General features: G+C 42.3%; 1 protein-coding gene across 1 annotated transcript; it reads right to left on the bottom strand.

Moving 5' to 3' along the window:
* Positions 1-13,513: 13,513 nt before the first annotated feature.
* Positions 13,514-21,994, bottom strand: LOC145863926 (uncharacterized). Its single transcript, XM_082968360.1, has 2 exons — positions 21,296-21,994; positions 13,514-15,657 (listed from the first exon to the last, which is right to left on the bottom strand). Exons 1-2 carry the CDS (start codon positions 21,597-21,599, stop codon positions 14,513-14,515), a joined length of 1,449 nt encoding a protein of 482 aa, XP_082824486.1. The 5' UTR covers positions 21,600-21,994; the 3' UTR covers positions 13,514-14,512.
* Positions 21,995-24,046: the final 2,052 nt, after the last annotated feature.

Genomic DNA, 24,046 nt, shown 5'->3' with positions numbered 1-24,046 from the left:
ATTCTTCTCACTTCGCTTTGGTGAGGTAGATTGCTGCTATAACTTGATGACCCTTCACATACCTAACCACTTCCTTGGCTCTCTTGTAGAGTGTATCCATTGTTTTCAGTGCCATGATGTCCTTGAGGAGCAGATTCAATGCATCAGCAGCACAGCCAATGGGTGTGATGTGAGGGTAGGACTCCTCCACTTTAGACCAAGCAGCCTTCATGTTCGCAGCATCGTCTGTCACCAGTGCAAATACATTCTGTGGCCCAAGGTCATTGATGACTTGCCTTCAGCTCATCTGCCATGTAGAGTCCGGTGTGTCTGTTGTCCCTTGTGTCTGTGCTCTTGTATAATACTGGATGAGGGGTGGAGATGACGTAGTTAATTATTCCTTGCCCACAAACATTCGACCACCCATCAGAGATGATTGCAATACAGTCTGCTTTCTCTATGATTTGCTTGACCTTCACTTGAACTCTGTTGAACTCTGCATCCAGCAAATGAGTAGATAAAGCATGTCTGGTTGGAGGGGTGTATGCTGGGCAAAGAACATTCAGAAATCTCTTCCAATACACATTGCCTGTGAGCATCAGAGGTGAACCAGTTGCATACGCAGCTCGAGCAAGACATTCATCAGCATTTATCTGACTACGTTCCTCCATCGAGTCAAAAAAAACTTCTGATTCCAAGAGGACCAGGAGCTGTTGCTATCGATAAGGTGTCTGATTCATCATTTTCACCTCGAATAGAAGTAGAGGGACTTTTGTCAGAAGTTGCTTGTTGTGAGCGCTGAGGGAACTTTATGACTTGGCCAGATGATTCTGCATCTTTGTTGCATTCTTCACATATGATTTGGCACAGTATTTGCAAATGTACACAGCTTTTCCTTCTAAATTAGCTGCAGTGAAATGTCTTCACACATCAGATAGTGCCAGTGGCATTTTCCTGTAAAGATTAGAAGAAAATTGTGAGAAAAAAAAATACAATTCCATGTACAGATAAATACTTAAGCAGTTAGATTAAACAACTCCTTCGTAAGATAAATGTTTTCAAATGAAACATGTATGGAAACAGGTGAATTAACACTCCTCAGTTAGCTCAGGCAAGCTAAAACCCACATGGTAACAAAAACTAACTAGCAGAAAGTTAGAAATGATTTAAACACACTTCGTTGTAGGCTACGATTTACTAGTTAACAAAAAATAAATGTATGTCATATAAAATATATTCACCCCACCCAGTATTGTAATCAAACCTTACCAGAAAGCATGTAGTCCTTGGCTCAGACAGTGTAGTAGTGTGGGCTCAACAGCATCTCATTAGTGTGCAAGATCTTGAGAATCAGCTGTACATGTGAAGAATGCACTGTGCATGCAGAGGGTTACAATTCCATTGAATTTGGGATAGTTTAACCAAAATATGCCACAAGACCTAGAATTGCCTTGTGTATCCCACAAAAAAAGGTTAACTTGTTATAAGCTAACGTTTTGATGAATTTAAGCAAAATTCCCCAAATTCCCGGGCTTAACCGGAAAGTTTCCGACCCTTTGCAACCCTACACACACTTGTCTATCCAAAATCCCACAGTCGACAGTGCATGTCAGAGCAAAAACCAAGCCATGAGGTCAAAGCAATTGTCCGTAGAGCTCAGAGACAGGATTGTGGTGGAAGCATCATGCTGTGGGGATGTTTTTCAGCAGCAGCGACTGGGAGACTAGTCAGGATCGAGGGAAAAGACGAGCGGAGCAAAGTGCAGAGAGATCCTTGATGAAAACCTGCTCCAGAGCGCTCAGGACCTCAGAATGGGGTGAAGACTCACCTTCCAATCATGTAGTAACCAAAACATTTTCAGGTGACTACCTCTTGAAGCTGGTTGAGAGAATGCCAAGTGTGTGCAAAGCTGTCATCAAGGCAAAGGGTGGCTATTCCTATTCATTCCTCTTAGTAGTGTGTTAGAACATTAACAGAACATTAACTAACAGAACATTCCTCTTAGTAGTGTGTTAGAACATTAACAGAACATTAACTAACAGAACATTAACAGAACATTCCTCTTAGTAGTGTGTTAGAACATTAACAGAACATTAACTAACAGAACATTAACAGAACATTCCTCTTAGTACTGTGTTAGAACATTAACAGAACGTTAACAGAACATTCCAGATCATTCCTCTTAGTAGTGTGTTAGAACATTAACAGAACATTCCAGAACATTCCTCTTAGTAGTGTGTTAGAACATTAACAGAACATTAACAGAACATTCCGTCCTTAGTAGTGTGTTAGAACATTAACAGAACATTAACAGAACATTCCAGATCACTTAGTAGTGTGTTAGAACATTAACAGAACATTCCAGATCACTCCTCTTAGTAGTGTGTTAGAACATTAACACGAACATCGCTCCAGATCACTCCTCTTAGTAGTGTGTTAGAACATTAACTAACAGAACATAACAGAACATTCCAGATCACTCCTCTTAGTAGTGCGTTAGAACATTAACTAACAGAACATTAACAGAACATTCCTCTTAGTAGTGTGTTAGAACATTAACAGAACATTAACAGAACATTAACAGAACATTAACAGAACATTCGCACCGAACATTCCTCTTAGTAGTGTGTTAGAACATTAACAGAACATTAACAAAACATTGCAGATCACTCCTCAGTAGTGTGTTAGAACATTAACAGAACATTCCAGATCACTCCTCTTAGTAGTGTGTTAGAACATTAACAGAACATTAACAGAACATTCCAGATCACTCCTCTTAGTAGTGTGTTAGAACATTAACAGAACATTCCAGATCACTCCTCTTAGTAGTGTGTTAGAACATTAACAGAACATTAACAGAACATTCCAGATCACTCCTCTTAGTAGTGTGTTAGAACATTAACAGAACATTCCAGATCAAAATGATCTCTCCTTGTCTTGATTCTGTCCTCTTCATCATTTGAAATCAGACATGAGTTGGCTGTAATATATGATATGGTATCATAGATATTTAATATCAGATCAGTCTGCCTGAAAATGATAACTTAACAACTATGGACCTAATACTAACACTTTTTGATATTTAATCATGTTTTTTTTTTTTTTAATAATAACTTTTCTCTCATGTGATATTGAGTATAGAGACTGAGCAAAAGCACTACAGAAAGAGATATTTCAGAGACGTTTAAAAATAAATAAAAGCATTTAATCCATTAACGTTTTGTTGACTCTTTGTAGCTTTTTCAATTCCTACAGTACAGAAACAACATATCCAAGAGAATAATGTCCTTTTAAAATCACACATGAGTTCAACAACTGCAGAGTTTGTCGTCCTGTTTTAAAAGATAGTACTCACTGTATTTGCTGGTGTTAATCAGATCAATGTCCCTGTTTTATTAGATACTACTCACTGTATTTACTGGTGTTAATCAGATCAATGTCCCTGTTTTATTAGATAGTACTCACTGTATTTACTGGTGTTAATCAGATCAATGTCCCTGTTTTATTAGATAGTACTCACTGTATTTACTGGTGTTAATCAGATCAATGTCCCTGTTTTATTAGATAGTACTCACTGTATTTACTGGTGTTAATCAGATCAATGTCCCTGTTTTATTAGATAGTACTCACTGTATTTACTGGTGTTAATCAGATCAATGTCAGTGTTTTATTAGATAGTACTCACTGTATTTACTGGTGTTAATCAGGTAAATGTCCCTGTTTTATTAGATAGTACTCACTGTATTTACTGGTGTTAATCAGATCAATGTCCCTGTTTTATTAGATAGTACTCACTGTATTTACTGGTGTTAATCAGATCAATGTCCCTGTTTTATAAGATAGTACTCACTGTATTTACTGGTGTTAATCAGATCAATGTCCCTGTTTTATTAGATAGTACTCACTGTATTTACTGGTGTTAATCAGATCAATGTCCCTGTTTTATAAGATAGTACTCACTGTATTTACTGGTGTTAATCAGATCAATGTCCCTGTTTTATTAGATAGTACTCACTGTATTTACTGGTGTTAATCAGATCTCCAGTCTTCTGTGCTTCTTCATCCTCCTCTAATGTGACAGTAATCTCCCCCTCTTCATCCTTCTCTCCAAAAATGTCTTCCTCTTCTTTCACTGTGACAGTCATCTCCCCCTCCTCCTTCATTACAAAAACGTCTCCCTCCTCGTTCACTGTGACAGTCATATCGCCCTGTTCTTTCACTCCAAAAACGCCTTCCTCTTCTTTCACTGTGACAGTCATATCATCCTCTTCCTTTATGCCAAAACCTGCACCTTCCTCTTCTTTCACGGTAGTCAACATCCTACCCCTCTTTCACTCTGAAAGCGTCTTTCTCGTATTCTTCTTTCACTGTAACAGCCTCCTCTTCCTCTTCCCTTCTCCTCTTTCACGAAACCCTCTTTCTCCGTCCAAGCTGACCTCTTCTTTAGCAGCTGGGAGAGTAGCTTAGTGAGTTTATGTTCGGGGGATGTTAGCTAGCTAGCTAGTTAGCGTTAGCCTAGTCCTACTGCTAAGTTAACCAGCTAGCTAGATGTCTAACAACGTAAATATTACATTAAATGGGGGTGATGACCAAAAAAAATACTAATGTTTAAAACACAGTGGCTTATATATACGTCGAAAACTTCTAAAGAGCGCCAATATTTCGGCTATGTTGGCTAGTAAGCTACCAAGATGGCTGGCTGGCTAACTGTTCTTGTTATTGTTGAAGACTCGTTCCGTCCACTAGATTATACGTCACACTCTGGCAGCGTCGCCTGAATGACGCAGTACGCCAACTGTTGACTGGAGTGGGGTTACGCAGTTCAGAGAAGTTTTATTTTATTTCGATAACATTTTTTTAATTTTAAATTTATTTTATTAAATAATATTAATGTATTGAGACGTACAAAGGAAAGCGTGTGTTTGATTGATTGGTGCTGATGTGTAATGAGTGATGATGGAGGTAAACAAACCTAACTGCATGTCCAGTCCCTGGTATATTATTCCACTGTACAAACCTAACTGCATCCCCAGTCCCTGGTATATCATCAGACTGTACAAACCTAACTACATCCCCAGTCCCTGGTATATCATCAGACTGTACAAACCTAACTACATCCCCAGTCCCTGGTATATCATCAGACTGTACAAACCTAACTACATCCCCAGTCCCTGGTATATCATCACACTGTACAACCCTAACTACATCCCCAGTCCCTGGTATATCATCACACTGTACAAACCTAACTACATCCCCAGTCCCTGGTATATCATCACACTGTACAACCCTAACTACATCCCCAGTCCCTGGTATATCACCAGACTGCATACAAACCTAACTACATCCCCAGTCCCTGGTATATCATCACACTGTACAAACCAAACTACATCCCCAGTCCCTGGTATATCATCACACTGTACAACCCTAACTACATCCCCAGTCCCTGGTATATCATCAGACTGTACAAACCTAACTACATCCCCAGTCCCTGGTATATCATCACACTGTACAAACCTAACTACATCCCCAGTCCCTGGTATATCACCAGACTGTACAACCCTAACTACATCCCCAGTCCCTGGTATATCACCAGACTGTACAAACCTAACTGCATCCCCAGTCCCTGGTATATCATCAGACTGCATACAAACCTAACTGCATCCCCAGTCCCTGGTATATCATCAGACTGCATACAAACCTAACTGCATCCCCAGTCCCTGGTATATCACCAGACTGTACAAACCTAACTACATCCCCAGTCCCTGGTATATCATCACACTGTACAAACCTAACTGCATCCCCAGTCCCTGGTATATCACCAGACTGCATACAAACCTAACTGCATCTCCAGTCCCTGGTATATCACCAGACTGTACAAACCTAACTGCATCCCCAGTCCCTGGTATAACATCAGAATACATACAAACCTAACTACATCCCCAGTCCCTGGTATATCACCAGACTGTACAAACCTGACTACATCCCCAGTCCCTGGTATATCACCAGACTGTACAAACTTAACTGCATCCCCAGTCCCTGGTATATCATCAGACTGTACAAACCTAACTACATCCCCAGTCCCTGGTATATCATCAGACTGTACAAACCTAACTACATCCCCAGTCCCTGGTATATCACCAGACTGTACAACCCTAACTACATCCCCAGTCCCTGGTATATCACCAGACTGTACAAACCTACCTGCATCCCCAGTCCCTGGTATATCACCAGACTACATACAAATCTAACTGCATCCCCAGTCCCTGGTATATCACCAGACTGTACAAACCTAACTACATCCCCAGTCCCTGGTATATCACCAGACTGTACAAACCTAACTGCATCCCCAGTCCCTGGTATATCACCAGACTGTACAAACCTAACTACATCCCCAGTCCCTGGTATATCACCAGACTGTACAAACCTAACTACATCCCCAGTCCCTGGTATATCATCAGACTGTACAAACCTAACTGCATCCCCAGGCCCTGGTATATCACCAGACTGTAAACATACCTAACTGCATCCCCAGTCCCTGGTATATCACCAGACTGTACAAACCTAACTACATCCCCAGTCCCTGGTATATCACCAGACTGTACAAACCTAACTACATCCCCAGTCCCTGGTATATCATCAGACTGTACAAACCTAACTGCATCCCCAGGCCCTGGTATATCACCAGACTGTAAACATACCTAACTGCATCCCCAGTCCCTGGTATATCATCAGACTGCATACAAACCTAACTACATCCCCAGTCCCTGGTATATCACCAGACTGTACAAACCTAACTGCATCCCCAGTCCCTGGTATATCACCAGACTACATACAAATCTAACTGCATCCCCAGTCCCTGGTATATCACCAGACTGTACAAACCTAACTACATCCCCAGTCCCTGGTATATCACCAGACTGTACAAACCTAACTGCATCCCCAGTCCCTGGTATATCACCAGACTGTACAAACCTAACTACATCCCCAGTCCCTGGTATATCACCAGACTGTACAAACCTAACTACATCCCCAGTCCCTGGTATATCATCAGACTGTACAAACCTAACTGCATCCCCAGGCCCTGGTAAATAATCACACTGCATACAAACCTAACTGCATCCCCAGTCCCTGGTATATCACCAGACTGTATACAAACCTAACTGCATCCCCAGTCCCTGGTATATCATCAGACTGCATACACACCTAACTGCATCCCCAGTCCCTGGTATATCATCAGACTGTACAAACCTAACTGCATCCCCAGTCCCTGGTATATCATCAGACTGTATACAAACCTAACTACATCCCCAGGCCATGGTATATCACCAGACTGTACAAACCTAACTACATCCCCAGTCCCTGGTATATCACCAGACTGTACAAACCTAACTGCATCCCCAGGCCCTGGTATATCACCAGACTGTAAACATACCTAACTGCATCCCCAGTCCCTGGTATATTATCAGACTGCATACAAACCTAACTACATCCCCAGTCCCTGGTATATCACCAGACTGTACAAACCTAACTGCATCCCCAGTCCCTGGTATATCACCAGACTACATACAAACCTAACTGCATCCCCAGTCCCTGGTATATCACCAGACTGTACAAACCTAACTGCATCCCCAGTCCCTGGTATATCACCAGACTGTACAAACCTAACTGCATCCCCAGTCCCTGGTATATCATCAGACTGTACAAACCTAACTGCATCCCCAGTCCCTGGTATATCATCAGACTGTATACAAACCTAACTACATCCCCAGGCCATGGTACATCACCAGACTGTACAAACCTAACTACATCCCCAGTCCCTGGTATATCACCAGACTGTACAAACCTAACTACATCCCCAGTCCCTGGTATATCACCAGACTGCATACATACCTAACTACATCCCCAGTCCCTGGTATATCACCAGACTGTACAAACCTAACTGCATCCCCAGTCCCTGGTATATCACCAGACTACATACAAACCTAACTGCATCCCCAGTCCCTGGTATATCACCAGACTGTACAAACCTAACTGCATCCCCAGTCCCTGGTATATCACCAGACTGTACAAACCTAACTGCATCCCCAGGCCCTGGTATATCACCAGACTGTAAACATACCTAACTGCATCCCCAGTCCCTGGTATATTATCAGACTGCATACAAACCTAACTACATCCCCAGTCCCTGGTATATCACCAGACTGTACAAACCTAACTGCATCCCCAGTCCCTGGTATATCACCAGACTACATACAAACCTAACTGCATCCCCAGTCCCTGGTATATCACCAGACTGTACAAACCTAACTGCATCCCCAGTCCCTGGTATATCACCAGACTGTACAAACCTAACTGCATCCCCAGTCCCTGGTATATCACCAGACTGTACAAACCTAACTACATCCCAGTCCCTGGTATATCACCAGACTGTACAAACCTAACTACATCCCCAGTCCCTGGTATATCACCAGACTACATACAAACCTAACTGCATCCCCAGTCCCTGGTATACCACCAGACTGTACAAACCTAACTGCATCCCCAGTCCCTGGTATATCACCAGACTGTACACACCTAACTACATCCCCAGTCCCTGGTATATCATCAGACTGTACAAACCTAACTGCATCCCCAGGCCCTGGTAAATAATCACACTGCATACAAACCTAACTGCATGACCAGGCCCTGGTATATCACCAGACTGTATACAAACCTAACTACATCCCCAGTCCCTGGTATATCACCAGACTGCACAAACCTAACTACATCCCCAGTCCCTGGTATATCATCAGACTGCATACAAACCTAACTGCATCCCCAGTCCCTGGTATATCACCAGACTGTACAAACCTAACTACATCCCCAGTCCCTGGTATATCACCAGACTGTACAAACCTAACTGCATCCCCAGGCCCTGGTATATCACCAGACTGTAAACATACCTAACTGCATCCCCAGTCCCTGGTATATCATCAGACTGCATACAAACCTAACTACATCCCCAGTCCCTGGTATATCACCAGACTGTACAAACCTAACTGCATCCCCAGTCCCTGGTATATCACCAGACTACATACAAATCTAACTGCATCCCCAGTCCCTGGTATATCATCAGACTGTACAAACCTAACTACATCCCCAGTCCCTGGTATATCACCAGACTGTACAAACCTAACTGCATCCCCAGTCCCTGGTATATCACCAGACTGTACAAACATAACTGCATCCCCAGTCCCTGGTATATCACCAGACTGTACAAACCTAACTACATCCCCAGTCCCTGGTATATCACCAGACTGTACAAACCTAACTACATCCCCAGTCCCTGGTATATCATCAGACTGTATACAAACCTAACTGCATCCCCAGGCCCTGGTATATCACCAGACTGTACAAACCTAACTGCATCCCCAGTCCCTGGTATATCACCAGACTGTACAAACCTAACTGCATCCCCAGTCCCTGGTATATCACCAGACTGTACAAACCTAACTACATCCCCAGTCCCTGGTATATCATCAGACTGTACAAACCTAACTGCATCCCCAGGCCCTGGTAAATAATCACACTGCATACAAACCTAACTACATCCCCAGTCCCTGGTATATCACCAGACTGTATACAAACCTAACTGCATCCCCAGTCCCTGGTATATCATCAGACTGCATACACACCTAACTGCATCCCCAGTCCCTGGTATATCATCAGACTGTACAAACCTAACTGCATCCCCAGGCCCTGGTAAATAATCACACTGCATACAAACCTAACTGCATCCCCAGTCCCTGGTATATCACCAGACTGTATACAAACCTAACTGCATCCCCAGTCCCTGGTATATCATCAGACTGTACAAACCTAACTGCATCCCCAGTCCCTGGTATATCATCAGACTGTATACAAACCTAACTACATCCCCAGTCCCTGGTATATCACCAGACTGTACAAACCTAACTACATCCCCAGGCCATGGTATATCACCAGACTGTACAAACCTAACTACATCCCCAGTCCCTGGTATATCATCAGACTGCATACAAACCTAACTACATCCCCAGTCCCTGGTATATCACCAGACTGTACAAACCTAACTGCATCCCCAGGCCCTGGTATATCACCAGATTGTAAACATACCTAACTGCATCCCCAGTCCCTGGTATATTATCAGACTGCATACAAACCTAACTACATCCCCAGTCCCTGGTATATCACCAGACTGTACAAACCTAACTGCATCCCCAGTCCCTGGTATATCACCAGACTACATACAAACCTAACTGCATCCCCAGTCCCTGGTATATCACCAGACTGTACAAACCTAACTGCATCCCCAGTCCCTGGTATATCACCAGACTGTACAAACCTAACTGCATCCCCAGTCCCTGGTATATCACCAGACTGTACAAACCTAACTGCATCCCCAGTCCCTGGTATATCACCAGACTGTACAAACCTAACTACATCCCCAGTCCCTGGTATATCACCAGACTGTACACACCTAACTGCATCCCCAGTCCCTGGTATATCACCAGACTACATACAAACCTAACTACATCCCCAGTCCCTGGTATATCACCAGACTACATACAAACCTAACTGCATCCCCAGTCCCTGGTATACCACCAGACTGTACAAACCTAACTGCATCCCCAGTCCCTGGTATATCACCAGACTGTACACACCTAACTACATCCCCAGTCCCTGGTATATCATCAGACTGTACAAACCTAACTGCATCCCCAGGCCCTGGTAAATAATCACACTGCATACAAACCTAACTGCATGACCAGGCCCTGGTATATCACCAGACTGTATACAAACCTAACTGCATCCCCAGTCCCTGGTATATCACCAGACTGCATACACACCTAACTGCATCCCCAGTCCCTGGTATATCATCAGACTGTACAAACCTAACTACATCCCCAGTCCCTGGTATATCATCAGACTGCATACAAACCTAACTGCATCCCCAGTCCCTGGTATATCATCAGACTGTATACAAACCTAACTGCATCCCCAGTCCCTGGTATATCATCAGACTGTACAAACCTAACTGCATCCCCAGTCCCTGGTATATCACCAGACTGCATACAAACCTAACTGCATCCCCAGTCCCTGGTATATCATCAGACTGCATACAAACCTAACTACATCCCCAGTCCCTGGTATATCATCAGACTGTACAAACCTAACTGTATCCCCAGTCCCTGGTATATCACCAGACTGTACAAACCTAACTACATCCCCAGTCCCTGTTATATCATCACACTGTACAAACCTAACTACATCCCCAGTCCCTGGTATATCACCAGACTGTACAAACCTAACTGCATCCCCAGTCCCTGGTATATCACCAGACTGTACAAACCTAACTGCATGTCCAGTCCCTGGTATATCATCAGACTGTATACAAACCTAACTGCATCCCCAGGCCCTGGTATATCATCAGACTGCATACAAACCTAACTGCATCCCCAGGCCCTGGTATATCATCAGACTGCATACAAACCTAACTGCATCCCAGGCCCTGGTATATGCAGTTGGGTCGGCAGGGTAGCCTAGTGGTTAGAGCGTTGGACTAGTAACCGAAAGGTTGCAAAATCGAATCCCCCGAGCTGACAAGGTAAAAAAAAATCTGTCGTTCTGCCTCTAGAACAAGGCGGTTAACCCACTGTTCCTAGACCGTCATTGTAAATAAGAATTTCTTCATAACTGACTTGCCTAAATAAAGGTTAAAATATATATATATATATATATATATATAATAATAATAATAATATCATCACACAAGTTAAACTATACCCCAATAATATTTTCTGTTGTAATGAAAGGAACTCCTTTGATCAATGAAACAGTGTTCTAGAATGTTTCGAGAAGATTAAAGAACTGTTGTTGTGATGAAGCTCCGCCTCGAATGGGGTCCTGTTCTCCTCTGATAGGCTATCAGACCTGTTGGCCACTCCCATAGCAACAGGTTGTGTTTGTTGCAAACTGGTATCATGAAATACACGCACCAGAAATTACTGATGTTCTGGTTTATTAGGACAACCCGACATTAGGGTATGCGTTGTTGGGTTGTTGAATCAATCAGACCATGGCCGTTTCAAGCTTATCACTTTTTTTTTTTTTTAAATAGTTACATTATTTCAGAATATTTAGGCAAGTACAGTGAGGGAAAAAAGTATTTGATCCCCTGCTGATTTTGTACATTTGCCCACTGACAAATCAAATCAAATGTATTTATATAGCCCTTCTTACATCAGCTGATATCTCAAAGTGCTGTACAGAAACCCAGCCTAAAACCAAAAAGAGCAAGCAATGCAGGTGTAGAAGCACGAAGAAATGATCAGTCTATAATTTTAATGGTAGGTTTATTTGAACAGTGAGAGACAGAATAACAACAAAAAAATCCAGAAAAACGCATGTCAGAAATGTTATAAATTGATTTGCATTTGAATGAGGGAAATGTAAGCTGACCTATAATTACTTATAATATGAGTGAAATACTTTCCTTACAATCTTTTTTTTTTTAATTAAGTATGTTAAAAGCAGCTTTTCTGTGTTGGAAAGGTGTGGGTCGTACCCAAACAACAGAAAGGTGTGGGTCGTACCCAAACAACAGAATGGTGTGGGTCGTACCCAAACAACAGAAAGGTGTGGGTCGTATCCCAACAACAGAATGGTGTGGGTCGAACCCAAACAACAGAAAGGTGTGGGTCGTTCCCAACAACAGAATGGTGTGGGTCGTACCCAAACAACAGAATGCTGTGGGTCGTATCCCAACAACAGAACGGTGTGGGCCGTACCCCAACAACAGAACGGTGTGGGGCGTACCCCAACAACAGAACGGTGTGGGTCGTTCCCAACAACAGAACGGTGTGGGTCATACCCCAACAACAGAACGGTGTGGGTCGTACCCCAACAACAGAACGCTGTGGGTCGTACCCCAACAACAGAACGCTGTGGGTCGTATCCCAACAACAGAACGCTGTGGGTCGTACCCCAACAACAGAACGGCGTGGGTCGTACCCCAACAACAGAACGGCGTGGGTCGTACCCCAACAACAGAACGGTGTGGGTCGTACCCCAACAACAGAACGGTGTGGGGTGTACCCCAACAACAGAACGGTGTGGGGTGTACCCCAACAACAGAACGGTGTGGGGTGTACCCCAACAACAGAATGGTGTGGGGTGTACCCCAACAACAGAATGGTGTGGGGCGTACCCCAACAGCAGAATGGTGTGGGTCGTGCCCCAACAACAGAACGGTGTGGGTCGTACCCCAACAACAGAACGGTGTGGGTCGTATCCCAACAACAGAACGGTGTGGGGCGTACCCCAACAACAGAACGGTGTGGGTCGTATCCCAACAACAGAATGGTGTGGGTCGTATCCCGACAACAATGGTGTGGGTCGTATCCCGACAACAGAATGGTGTGGGTCGTATCCCGACAACAGAATGGTTTGGGTCGTATCCAAACAAAAGAATGGTGTGGGTTGTACCCCAACAACAGAATGGTGTGGGTCGTATCCCTACGGGACGGTGTGGGTCGTATCCCATCAACAGAATGGTGTGGGTCGTATCCCAACAACAGAATGGTGTGGGTCGTACCCCAACAACAGAATGGTGTGGGTCGTACCCCAACAACAGAATGGTGTGGGTCGTTCCCAACAACAGAATGGTGTGGGTCGTACCCCAACAACAGAATGCTGTGGGTCGTATCCCAACAACAGAACGGTGTGGGTCGTACCCCAACAACAGAATGGTGTGGGGCGTACCGCAACAACAGAATGGTGTGGGTCGTGCCCCAACAACAGAATGGTGTGGGTCGTATCCCAACAACAATGGTGTGGGTCGTATCCCGACAACAGAATGGTGTGGGTTGTACCCCAACAACAGAATGGTGTGGGCGTACCCCAACAACAAAATGGTGTGGGTCGTATCCCAACAACAGAATGGTGTGGGTCGTACCCCAACAACAGAATGGTGTGGGTCGTTCCCAACAACAGAATGGTGTGGGTCGTACCCCAACAACAGAACGCTGTGGGTCGTATCCCAACAACAGAACGGTGTGGGTCGTACCCCGACAACAGAACGGCGTGGGTCGTACCCCAACAACAGAACGGCGTGGGTCGTATCCCGACAACAAAATGGTTTGGGTCGTACCCCAACAACAGAATGGTGTGGGTCGTATCCCAACAACAGAATGGTGTGGGTCGTACCCCAATAACAGAATGGTGTGGGTCGTTCCCAACAACAGATTGGCCAGCTCATGCTCCGCAGGGAGATAACATGTTCTATGAGGAAATAGTATTTTTTTTAAAACAGTCTGTTTGAGATACAAGTATAGGATGTCTCAACACTATTTCGATGAGTTAACAGAATACTCACTTTTTAAAGTTAATAAGATCTTCCACTGGACAGTTACTTTTAAAATAACGTTATTAACTGGTTACCGTACTTTTAAAATAACGGTTCTGTTCCAGAACTGTAGAGATCACTTTCTTTCCCGGTTCGGTTTCTGTTTCTTCATTTTTTTTTTTTTATTATGCGGTTTTCTGAACTGGTTCCAACTCCTGGGGTCATTGTTAAAACTGTGTGGGTTCTCTCATGCCTTTCCAGGTTCACTAACCGTGTAAAATCCTTTCCACACTGGGGACAATGGAAAGGCTTCTTTCCTGTGTGTAATTTCTCATGTTTTTTTAGGTTCCCTAACTTGGTAAAATTCTTTCCACACAGAGAGCAATGGTAAGCTGTCTCCCATGTGTGTATCCTTTCATGCTCCTTCAAGCTCCCTAAACTTTTAAAACTATTTCCACACTGGGAACATTGGAAAGACTTCTCTCCTGTGTGTATTTTCTCATGCTTTTTCAGGTTCCCTAACAGGGTAAAACCTATTCCACACTGGGAGCATTGGAAAGGTTTCTCTCCTGTGTGTATTCTTTTATGATCATTCAGGTTCCCTAACAGTGTAAAACCCTTCTCACACTGGGAGCATTGGAAAGGCTTCTCTCCTGTGTGTAATTGTTTATGTTTTTTTAGGTTCCCTAACTTGGTAAAATTCTTTCCACACAGAGAGCAATGGTAAGATGTCTCCCCTGTGTGTGCCTTTTCATGCTCCTTCAAGCTCCCTAACTGCGTAAAACTCTTTCCACAGTGGGAGCATTGGAACGGCTTTTCTCCTGTGTGTGTTCTCTCATGCTTTTTCAGGTTCCCTAACAACCTAAAGCCCTTTTCACACCGGGAGCATTGGAACGGTTTCTCTCCTGTGTGCATTATTTTATGTTCTTTCAAGCTCCCTAACCGTGTGAAACTCTTTCCACACTGGGAGCATTGGAAAGGTTTCTCTCCTGTGTGTATTCTCTCATGCCTTTTCAGGTTCCCTAACCGTGTGAAACTCTTTCCACACTGGGAGCATTGGAAAGGTTTCTCTCCTGTGTGTATTCTCTCATGCCTTTTCAGGTTCCTTAACCGTGTAAAACTCTTCCCACACTGGGAACATTTTGAAGTCTTCTTTCCTGTGTCTGTTCTATCATGACTTTTCAGCTTCCATAACCACTTAAAACTCTTTTTACACTGGGACCAGTGATGTCGTCTCGCTGGTTTGGGCGTCTCTGGGTCTGGTTCCTCTGAAGGACTCTTCCTGCCGTCAGAGTGAGAGTCTGGTTTCTCTCCTGCCAAAGACAAACAGAGTATTTGGTTAAACAGAGAGACCTAAATGAAACCTCCACATCCACTTCTTATGAGGTTAAATCTAGACTTGATCACTCATTATAAAACAGTACATTTGGATCGTGGATACTGATTGGTTAATAGCCGTTAGATATTCATGATGATCCCTGGGTAATGCCTGTTAACCTCTCTGGGACATGTGGGGCGCTAGCGAAATAGCAGGGCGGCAAATTCAAAACAACAAAAATCTCATAATTCAAATTTCTTAAACATACATCAATTATATCCCATTTTAAAGATACACATCTCATTAATCCAACCACATTGTCCGATTTCAAAAAGGCTTTACGGCGAAAGCATAACATTAGATTATGTTAGGACAGCGCTGAGACAAGAAAAACCACACAGCCATTTTCCAAGCAAGGAGAGGCGTCACAAAAACCAGAAATACAGCTAAAATGAATCACTAACCTTTGACGATCTTCATCAGATGACACTCCCAGGACTCAATGTTACACAATACATGTATGTTTTGTTCGATAAAGTTCATATTTATATCCAAAAACCCCATTTTACATTGGCGCGTGATGTTCAGAAAATGTATTGCCTCCAAAACTTCCGATGAATGAGCACATCAATTTACAAAAATACTCATCATAAACGTTGATAACATTTACAACTGTTATTCAAAGAATTATAGATATACTACTCCTTAATGCAACCGCTGTGTCAGATTTCAAAATCGCTTTACGGCGAAAGCACATTTTTCAATATTCTGAGTACAGAGCTCAGCCATCAAAGCAAGCTATACAGTTAACCGCCAAGTTCTGGAGTCAACTAAACTCAGAAATAGTATTATAAATCTTCACTTACCTTTGCTGATCTTCATTGGAATGCACTCCCAGGACTCCCACTTTCACAAGAAATGTTTGTTTTGTTCGATAAACTCCATATTTATGTCCAAATACCTCCATTTTGTTCGCACATTCAGATTACTAATCCAAAGGCATAATGCGCGAGCGCGAAACCCTAGACGAAAAGTCTAAATGTTGCATTACCGTTCATAGAAACATGCCAAACGATGTTTACAATCAATCCTTAGGGTCTTTTTAACATAAATATTCGATAATATTCCAACCGGACAATAGCGTATTCATTACAGAGGAAAAAGAAGGAAGAAGGGCCTGCGTGCCCGCGCAGTAAACAACTAATTGGCCTCAGGCAGTCCACTGATTGAATGGTCTCTTATTCTCTCCCCAGTAACAGTAGAAACATGAAATAAGGTTCTAAAGACTGTGGACATCTAGTGGAAGCCTTAGGAAGTGCAAAATGAACCCTAAGTCACTGTATACTGGATAGGGAATCACTTGAAAAACTACAATCCTCAGATTTCCACACTTCCTGGTTGGATTTTTCTCAGGTTTTTGCCTGCCATATGAGTTCTGTTATACTCACAGAGATCATTCAAACAGTTTTAGAAACTTCAGAGTGTTTTCTATCCAAATCTACTAATAATATGCATATCCTACCTTCTGGGCCCGAGTAGCAAGCAGTTTAATTTGGGCACGTCATTCATCTGAATTTCCAAATACTGCCCCCTGTCACTAAAAAGTTAACAGTTGTATTTTAATTATCTCTATACATCCACTGTCCCACAGCCCTGCCTGGCAATTTATAAACTCATCTCCACTGTCCCCCAGCCAAGCCAGGCAATTTATAAACTAATCTCCACTGTCCCACAGCCCTGCCAGGCAATTTATAAACTAACGTCCACTGTCCCACAGCCCTGACAGGCAATTTATAAACTAATCTCCACTGTCCCACAGCCCTGCCAGGCAATTTATAAACTAACCTCCACTGGACAAAATAATCTAGACATTATTACCCCCCGTGCATCTAGTCCAGCATGGTTCACCACCATGCTTCACTGTGGGGATGGTGTTGGGTTTGCGCCATACACATATTTTTCTTAATGGCCAAAAAGTTCAATTTTAGTCTCATCTGACCAGAGTACCTTCTTCCATATGTTTGGGGAGTCTTCCACATACCTTTTGGCAAACACCAAACGTGTTTTCTTTTATTTATTTTTAAGCAATGGCTTTTTTCTGGCCACTCTTCTGTAAAGCCCAGCTCTGTGGAGTGTTCGGCTTAAAGTGGTCCTATGGACAGATACTCCAATCTCCGCAGTGGAGCTTTGCAGCTCCTTCAGGTTTATCTTTGGTCTCTTTGTTGCCTGTCTGATTAATTCCCTCCTTGCCTGGTCCGTGAGTTTTGGTGGGCAGCCCTCTCTTGGCAGGTTTGTTGTGGTGCCATATTCTTTCCATTTTTTAATAACAGATTTAATGGTGCTCCGTGGGATGTTCAAAGTTTCTGATATTTTTTTATAACCCAACCCTGATCTGTACTTCTCAACAACTTTGTCCCTGACCTGTTTGGAGAGCTCATTGGTCTTCATGGTGCCGCTTGCTTGGTGGTTCCCCTTGCTTAGTGGTGTTGCAGACTCTGGGCTCTTTCAGAACAGGGGTGTATATATACTGAGATCATGTGACACTTAGATTGCACACAGGTGGACTTTATTTAAGTAATTATGTGACTTCTGAAGGTAATTGGTTGCACCAGATCTTATTTAGGGGCTTCATAGCAAAGGGGGTGAATACATACGCACGCACCACTTTTCAGTTTTTTTGAATTTTTTGAAACAAGTAATTTTTTTTCATTTCACTTCACCAATTTGGATATTTTGTGTTTTTGTCCATTACATGAAATCCAAATAGAAATCCATTTAAATTACAGGTTGTAATGCAACTAAATAGGAAAAACGCCAAGGGGGATGAATACTTTTGCAAGGCACTGTACCATTTAAATGTAGATGTTTTTTAGCATTGGATATATTTACCATATCATACGGAGACAGAAACATAAACTTTTTACCTTATCATAAGTACTGTAGACATAATTGCAAATTATTAAATCCTTCCAATAGAAAAAATTAAATACATTTGTTCTGAATTGAGCTTTAATTAAATGAGCTGACCAGTTGCGCTCTGAGGCGGCTGATGGTGGGGTTTGGAGGAGGATGATGGAGGCAACAGGGGAAAGAGCCTCAGATCCACAAAGTTCCTTCCACCAGGTGGCTGATGAGATATGTTGGCACGACTGCCATATTGCATCTCCATCCCAAAGCCCTTGCTTGGAAGCGTACTTCGCCAGACTGCCAAGAACATTTCCCTCATCCAGGCCAAGGTGGCGAGACACGGTAGTGATGACACCATAGGCCTTGTTGATCTCTGCACCAGACAGGAGGCTCTTGCCAGCCTACTTGGGGTCCAACATGTACACTGCGGCGTGTATGGGCTTCAGCCAGAAGTCTTCACACTTTTTGATGTATTTCAGAACTGCAGTTTCCTCTGCTTGGAGCAACAGTGAAGTGGGCAGGGCAGTACGAATTTCTTCTCTTACATCTGTAAGCAAAGTCTGAACATCAGACAGGATGGCATTGTCTCACTCAATCTGTGCAATGGCTACTGCTATAGGTTTCAGGAGTTTCAGGCTGCTTACCACTCTCTCCCAAAATACATCATCCAGGAGGATCCTCTTGATGGGGCTGTCCATATCTGCAGACTGTGATAAGGCCATTTCTTGGAGAGACTCCTTCCCCTCCAGGAGACTGTCAAACATGATGACAACACCCCAACGGGTGTTGCTGAGCAGCTTCAATGTGGTGCTCTTATTCTTCTCACTTTGCTTTGGTGAGGTAGATTGCTGCTATAACTTGATGACCCTTCACATACCTAACCACTTCCTTGGCTCTCTTGTAGAGTGTATCCATTGTTTTCAGTGCCATGATGTCCTTGAGGAGCAGATTAACAGAACATTCCTCTTATTAGTGTCTTAGAACATTAACAGAACATTAACAGAACATTAACAGAACATTCCTCTTAGTAGTGTGTGTAGAACATTAACAGAACATTCCAGAACATTCCTCTTAGTAGTGTGTTAGAACATTAACAGAACATTAACAGAACATTCCAGATCACTCCTCTTAGTAGTGTGTTAGAACATTAACAGAACATTCCAGATCACTCCTCTTAGTAGTGTGTTAGAACATTAACAGAACATTAACAGAACATTCCAGATCACTCCTCTTAGTAGTGTGTTAGAACATTAACAGAACATTACTCTTAGTAGTGTCTTAGAACATTAACAGAACATTCCAGATCAAAATGATCTCTCCTTGTCTTGATTCTGTCCTCTTCATCATTTGAAATCAGACATGAGTTGGCTGTAATATATGATATGGTATCATAGATATTTAATATCAGATCAGTCTGCCTGAAAATGATAACTTAACAACTATGGACCTAATACTAACACTTTTTGATATTTAATCTTTTTTTTTTTATAATAACTTTTCTCTCATGTGATATTGAGTATAGAGACTGAGCAAAAGCACTACAGAAAGAGATATTTCAGAGACGTTTAAAAATAAATAAAAGCATTTAATCCATTAACGTTTTGTTGACTCTTTGTAGCTTTTTCAATTCCTACAGTACAGAAACAACATATCCAAGAGAATAATGTCCTTTTAAAATCACACATGAGTTCAACAACTGCAGAGTTTGTCCTCCTGTTTTCTAAGAGAGTACTCACTGTATTTACTGGTGTTAATCAGATCAATGTCCCTGTTTTATTAGATACTACTCACTGTATTTACTGGTGTTAATCAGATCAATGTCCCTGTTTTATTAGATAGTACTCACTGTATTTACTGGTGTTAATCAGATCAATGTCCCTGTTTTATAAGATAGTACTCACTGTATTTACTGGTGTTAATCAGATCAATGACCCTGTTTTATAAGATAGTACTCACTGTATTTACTGGTGTTAATCAGATCAATGTCCCTGTTTTATTAGATAGTACTCACTGTATTTACTGGTGTTAATCAGATCAATGTCCCTGTTTTATTAGATAGTACTCACTGTATTTACTGGTGTTAATCAGATCAATGTCCCTGTTTTATAAGATAGTACTCACTGTATTTACTGGTGTTAATCAGATCAATGTCCCTGTTTTATAAGATAGTACTCACTGTATTTACTGGTGTTAATCAGATCAATGTCCCTGTTTTATTAGATAGTACTCACTGTATTTACTGGTGTTAATCAGATCAATGTCCCTGTTTTATTAGATAGTACTCACTGTATTTACTGGTGTTAATCAGATCAATGTCCCTGTTTTATTAGATAGTACTCACTGTATTTACTGGTGTTAATCAGATCAATGTCCCTGTTTTATAAGATAGTACTCACTGTATTTACTGGTGTTAATCAGATCAATGCCCCTGTTTTATTAGATAGTACTCACTGTATTTACTGGTGTTAATCAGGTAAATGTCCCTGTTTTATTAGATAGTACTCACTGTATTTACTGGTGTTAATCAGATCAATGTCCCTGTTTTATTAGATAGTACTCACTGTATTTACTGGTGTTAATCAGATCAATGTCCCTGTTTTATTAGATAGTACTCACTGTATTTACTGGTGTTAATCAGATCAATGTCCCTGTTTTATAAGATAGTACTCACTGTATTTACTGATGTTAATCAGATCAATGCCCCTGTTTTATAACATAGTACTCACTGTATTTACTGGTGTTAATCAGATCTCCAGTCTTCTGTGCTTCTTCATCCTCCTCTAATGTGACAGTAATCTCCCCCTCTTCATCCTTCTCTCCAAAAATGTCTTCCTCTTCTTTCACTGTGACAGTCATCTCCCCCTCCTCCTTCATTACAAAAACGTCTCCCTCCTCTTTCACTGTGACAGTCATATCGCCCTGTTCTTTCACTCCAAAAACGCCTTCCTCTTCTTTCACTGTGACAGTCATATCATCCTCTTCCTTTATGCCAAAACCTGCACCTTCCTCTTCTTTCACGGTAGTCAACATCCTACCCCTCTTTCACTCTGAAAGCGTCTTTCTCGTATTCTTCTTTCACTGTAACAGCCTCCTCTTCCTCTTCCCTTCTCCTCTTTCACGAAACCCTCTTTCTCCGTCCAAGCTGACCTCTTCTTTAGCAGCTGGGAGAGTAGCTTAGTTAGTTTATGTTCGGGGGATGTTAGCTAGCTAGCTAGTTAGCGTAAGCCTAGTCCTACTGCCAAGTTAACCAGCTAGCTAGATGTCTAACAACGTAAATATTACATTAAATGGGGGTGATGACCAAAAAAAATACTAATGTTTAAAACACAGCTCCAATATTTCGGCTATGTTGGCTAGTAAGCTACCGAGGTGGCTGGCTGGCTAACTGTTCTTGTTATTGTTGAAGACTCGTTCCGTCCACTAGATTATACGTCACACTCTGGCAGCGTCGCCTGAATGACGCAGATCGCCAATTGTTGACTGGAGTGGGGTTAACGCAGTTCAGAGAAGTTTTATTTTACTTCGATAACATTTTATTTTTATTTTAAATTTCATTCATTAACAAACACGGTGATGTTACCATACTGATTAAAAGACACGGTGGTGTTACCATGGAAACAGACACGGTGATGTTACCATATTGATTAACAGACACCGTGATGTTACCATGGAAACAGTCACGGTGGTGTTACCATGGAAACAGACACGGTGATGTTACCATATTGATTAACAGACACGGTGGTGTTACCATGGAAACAGTCACGGTGGTGTTACCATGGAAACAGACACAGTGTTGTTACCATACTGATTAACAGACACGGTGATGTTACAATGGAAACAGACACGGTGATGTTACCGTGGAAACAGAAACGGTGATGTTACCATACTGATTAACAGACATGATGGTGTTACCATGGAAACAGACACGGTGATGTTACCATAGTGATTAACAGACACGGTGGTGTTACCGTAGTGATTAACAGACACGGTGGTGTTACCATGGAAACAGACACGGTGATGTTACCATAGTGATTAACAGACAGTTTATTATACACCCCCCCATTCTGATACTGGAACTCTGTATTTATAATACCAGTTTATTATACCCCCCCCCCCCCCCCATTCTGATACTGGAACTCTGTATTTATAATACCAGTTTATTATACCCCCCCCCCATTCTGATACTGGAACTCTGTATTTATAATACCAGTTTATTATACCCCCCCATTCTGATACTGGAACTCTGTATTTATAATACCAGTTTATTATACACCCCCCCATTCTGATACTGGAACTCTGTATTTATAATACCAGTTTATTATACCCCCCCCCCCCCGATCTGGCTCGATACCGTCCCCCCCCGCGGAACTCTGTATTTATAATACCAGTTTATTATACCCCCCCCCCCCGCGGCCGATTCCGTCCCCCCCCCCCGATACTGGAACTCTGTATTTATAATACCAGTTTATTTACCCCCCCCCCCCTCGACGGACCGCCGCCCCCCCATTCTGATACTGGAACTCTGTATTTATAATACCAGTTTATTATACCCCCCCCCCCCGCGGCCGCCAGTTCCCCCCCCCCCCCTCGATACTGGAACTCTGTATTTATAATACCAGTTTATTATACCCCCCCATTCTGATACTGTTCGGAACTCAGTGGCTTTGGGCTCCAATATTTAAACAACATTTAAATTAAGTTGTTTTCAAGTCGTTGAAATAACAACCTGAAAAATTTCAACCAAAATCGAACGTATTTTGGACGTTGTGCAAAGTGTTCTGTGAAATGACATGTTGCTAGGTGGGATAGCCCCAGTGTCAAAACAGTTTTAACGTGTTCAAATCAATAACCAATATGCAGAAACTGTTTGTGATGTATTGAAAACCTAAACATAAAATGTGCTATATACACAAACATCTGCCACAATAATCATATTACTTGTATTTTTTTAAACAAGCTCCTTATAAACTGCACAAGCACCAGAAACGCTGTTGTTTTGACAAGTAGCAATAAATCACTGATATCCATTAGGGGGGAAATCAGGTTGTACGTGCTGTTGAAACTAACACAACTAAACAAAACACATGGAAATGGGAGATATATTTCACCTCACTGGTTAGAGGACAACCTGCAGAAGAAAGTCAGCTACATTTTGGAGTGACTCATTTCAATGTAGGGGTCGCTAAACAAAGGAACACAACACTTATTTGTCATAACTCATCGATATCATGTTGAAATCAATTGTGCCAGAGGAGGGAGATGAGGTTGCACGTCCTGTTAAAACTAACAGCTCAAAAACCACACGGAATCTGGGAATAATGTGTACATCCCTGGTTATAGGACAACTTGTAGAAGTGTTGCATATTTTTTTTTCAAGTGGGTCGTCAACGCGGTAAGTGTAATGCAACACTTTTTTGTTAATCACATAAATAGTAACTCTTTAATTTGACATTGTTGGAAGAGATAGAGACCCTGTC

The sequence above is a fragment of the Salmo salar genome, chromosome 02, assembly GCF_965601325.2.
Source record: "Salmo salar chromosome 02, fSalSal1, whole genome shotgun sequence".
Lineage (NCBI taxonomy): Eukaryota > Metazoa > Chordata > Actinopteri > Salmoniformes > Salmonidae > Salmo > Salmo salar.
The sequence above is the reverse complement of the archived record's forward strand: the minus strand, read 5'-3'. Positions and strand labels throughout refer to the sequence as shown.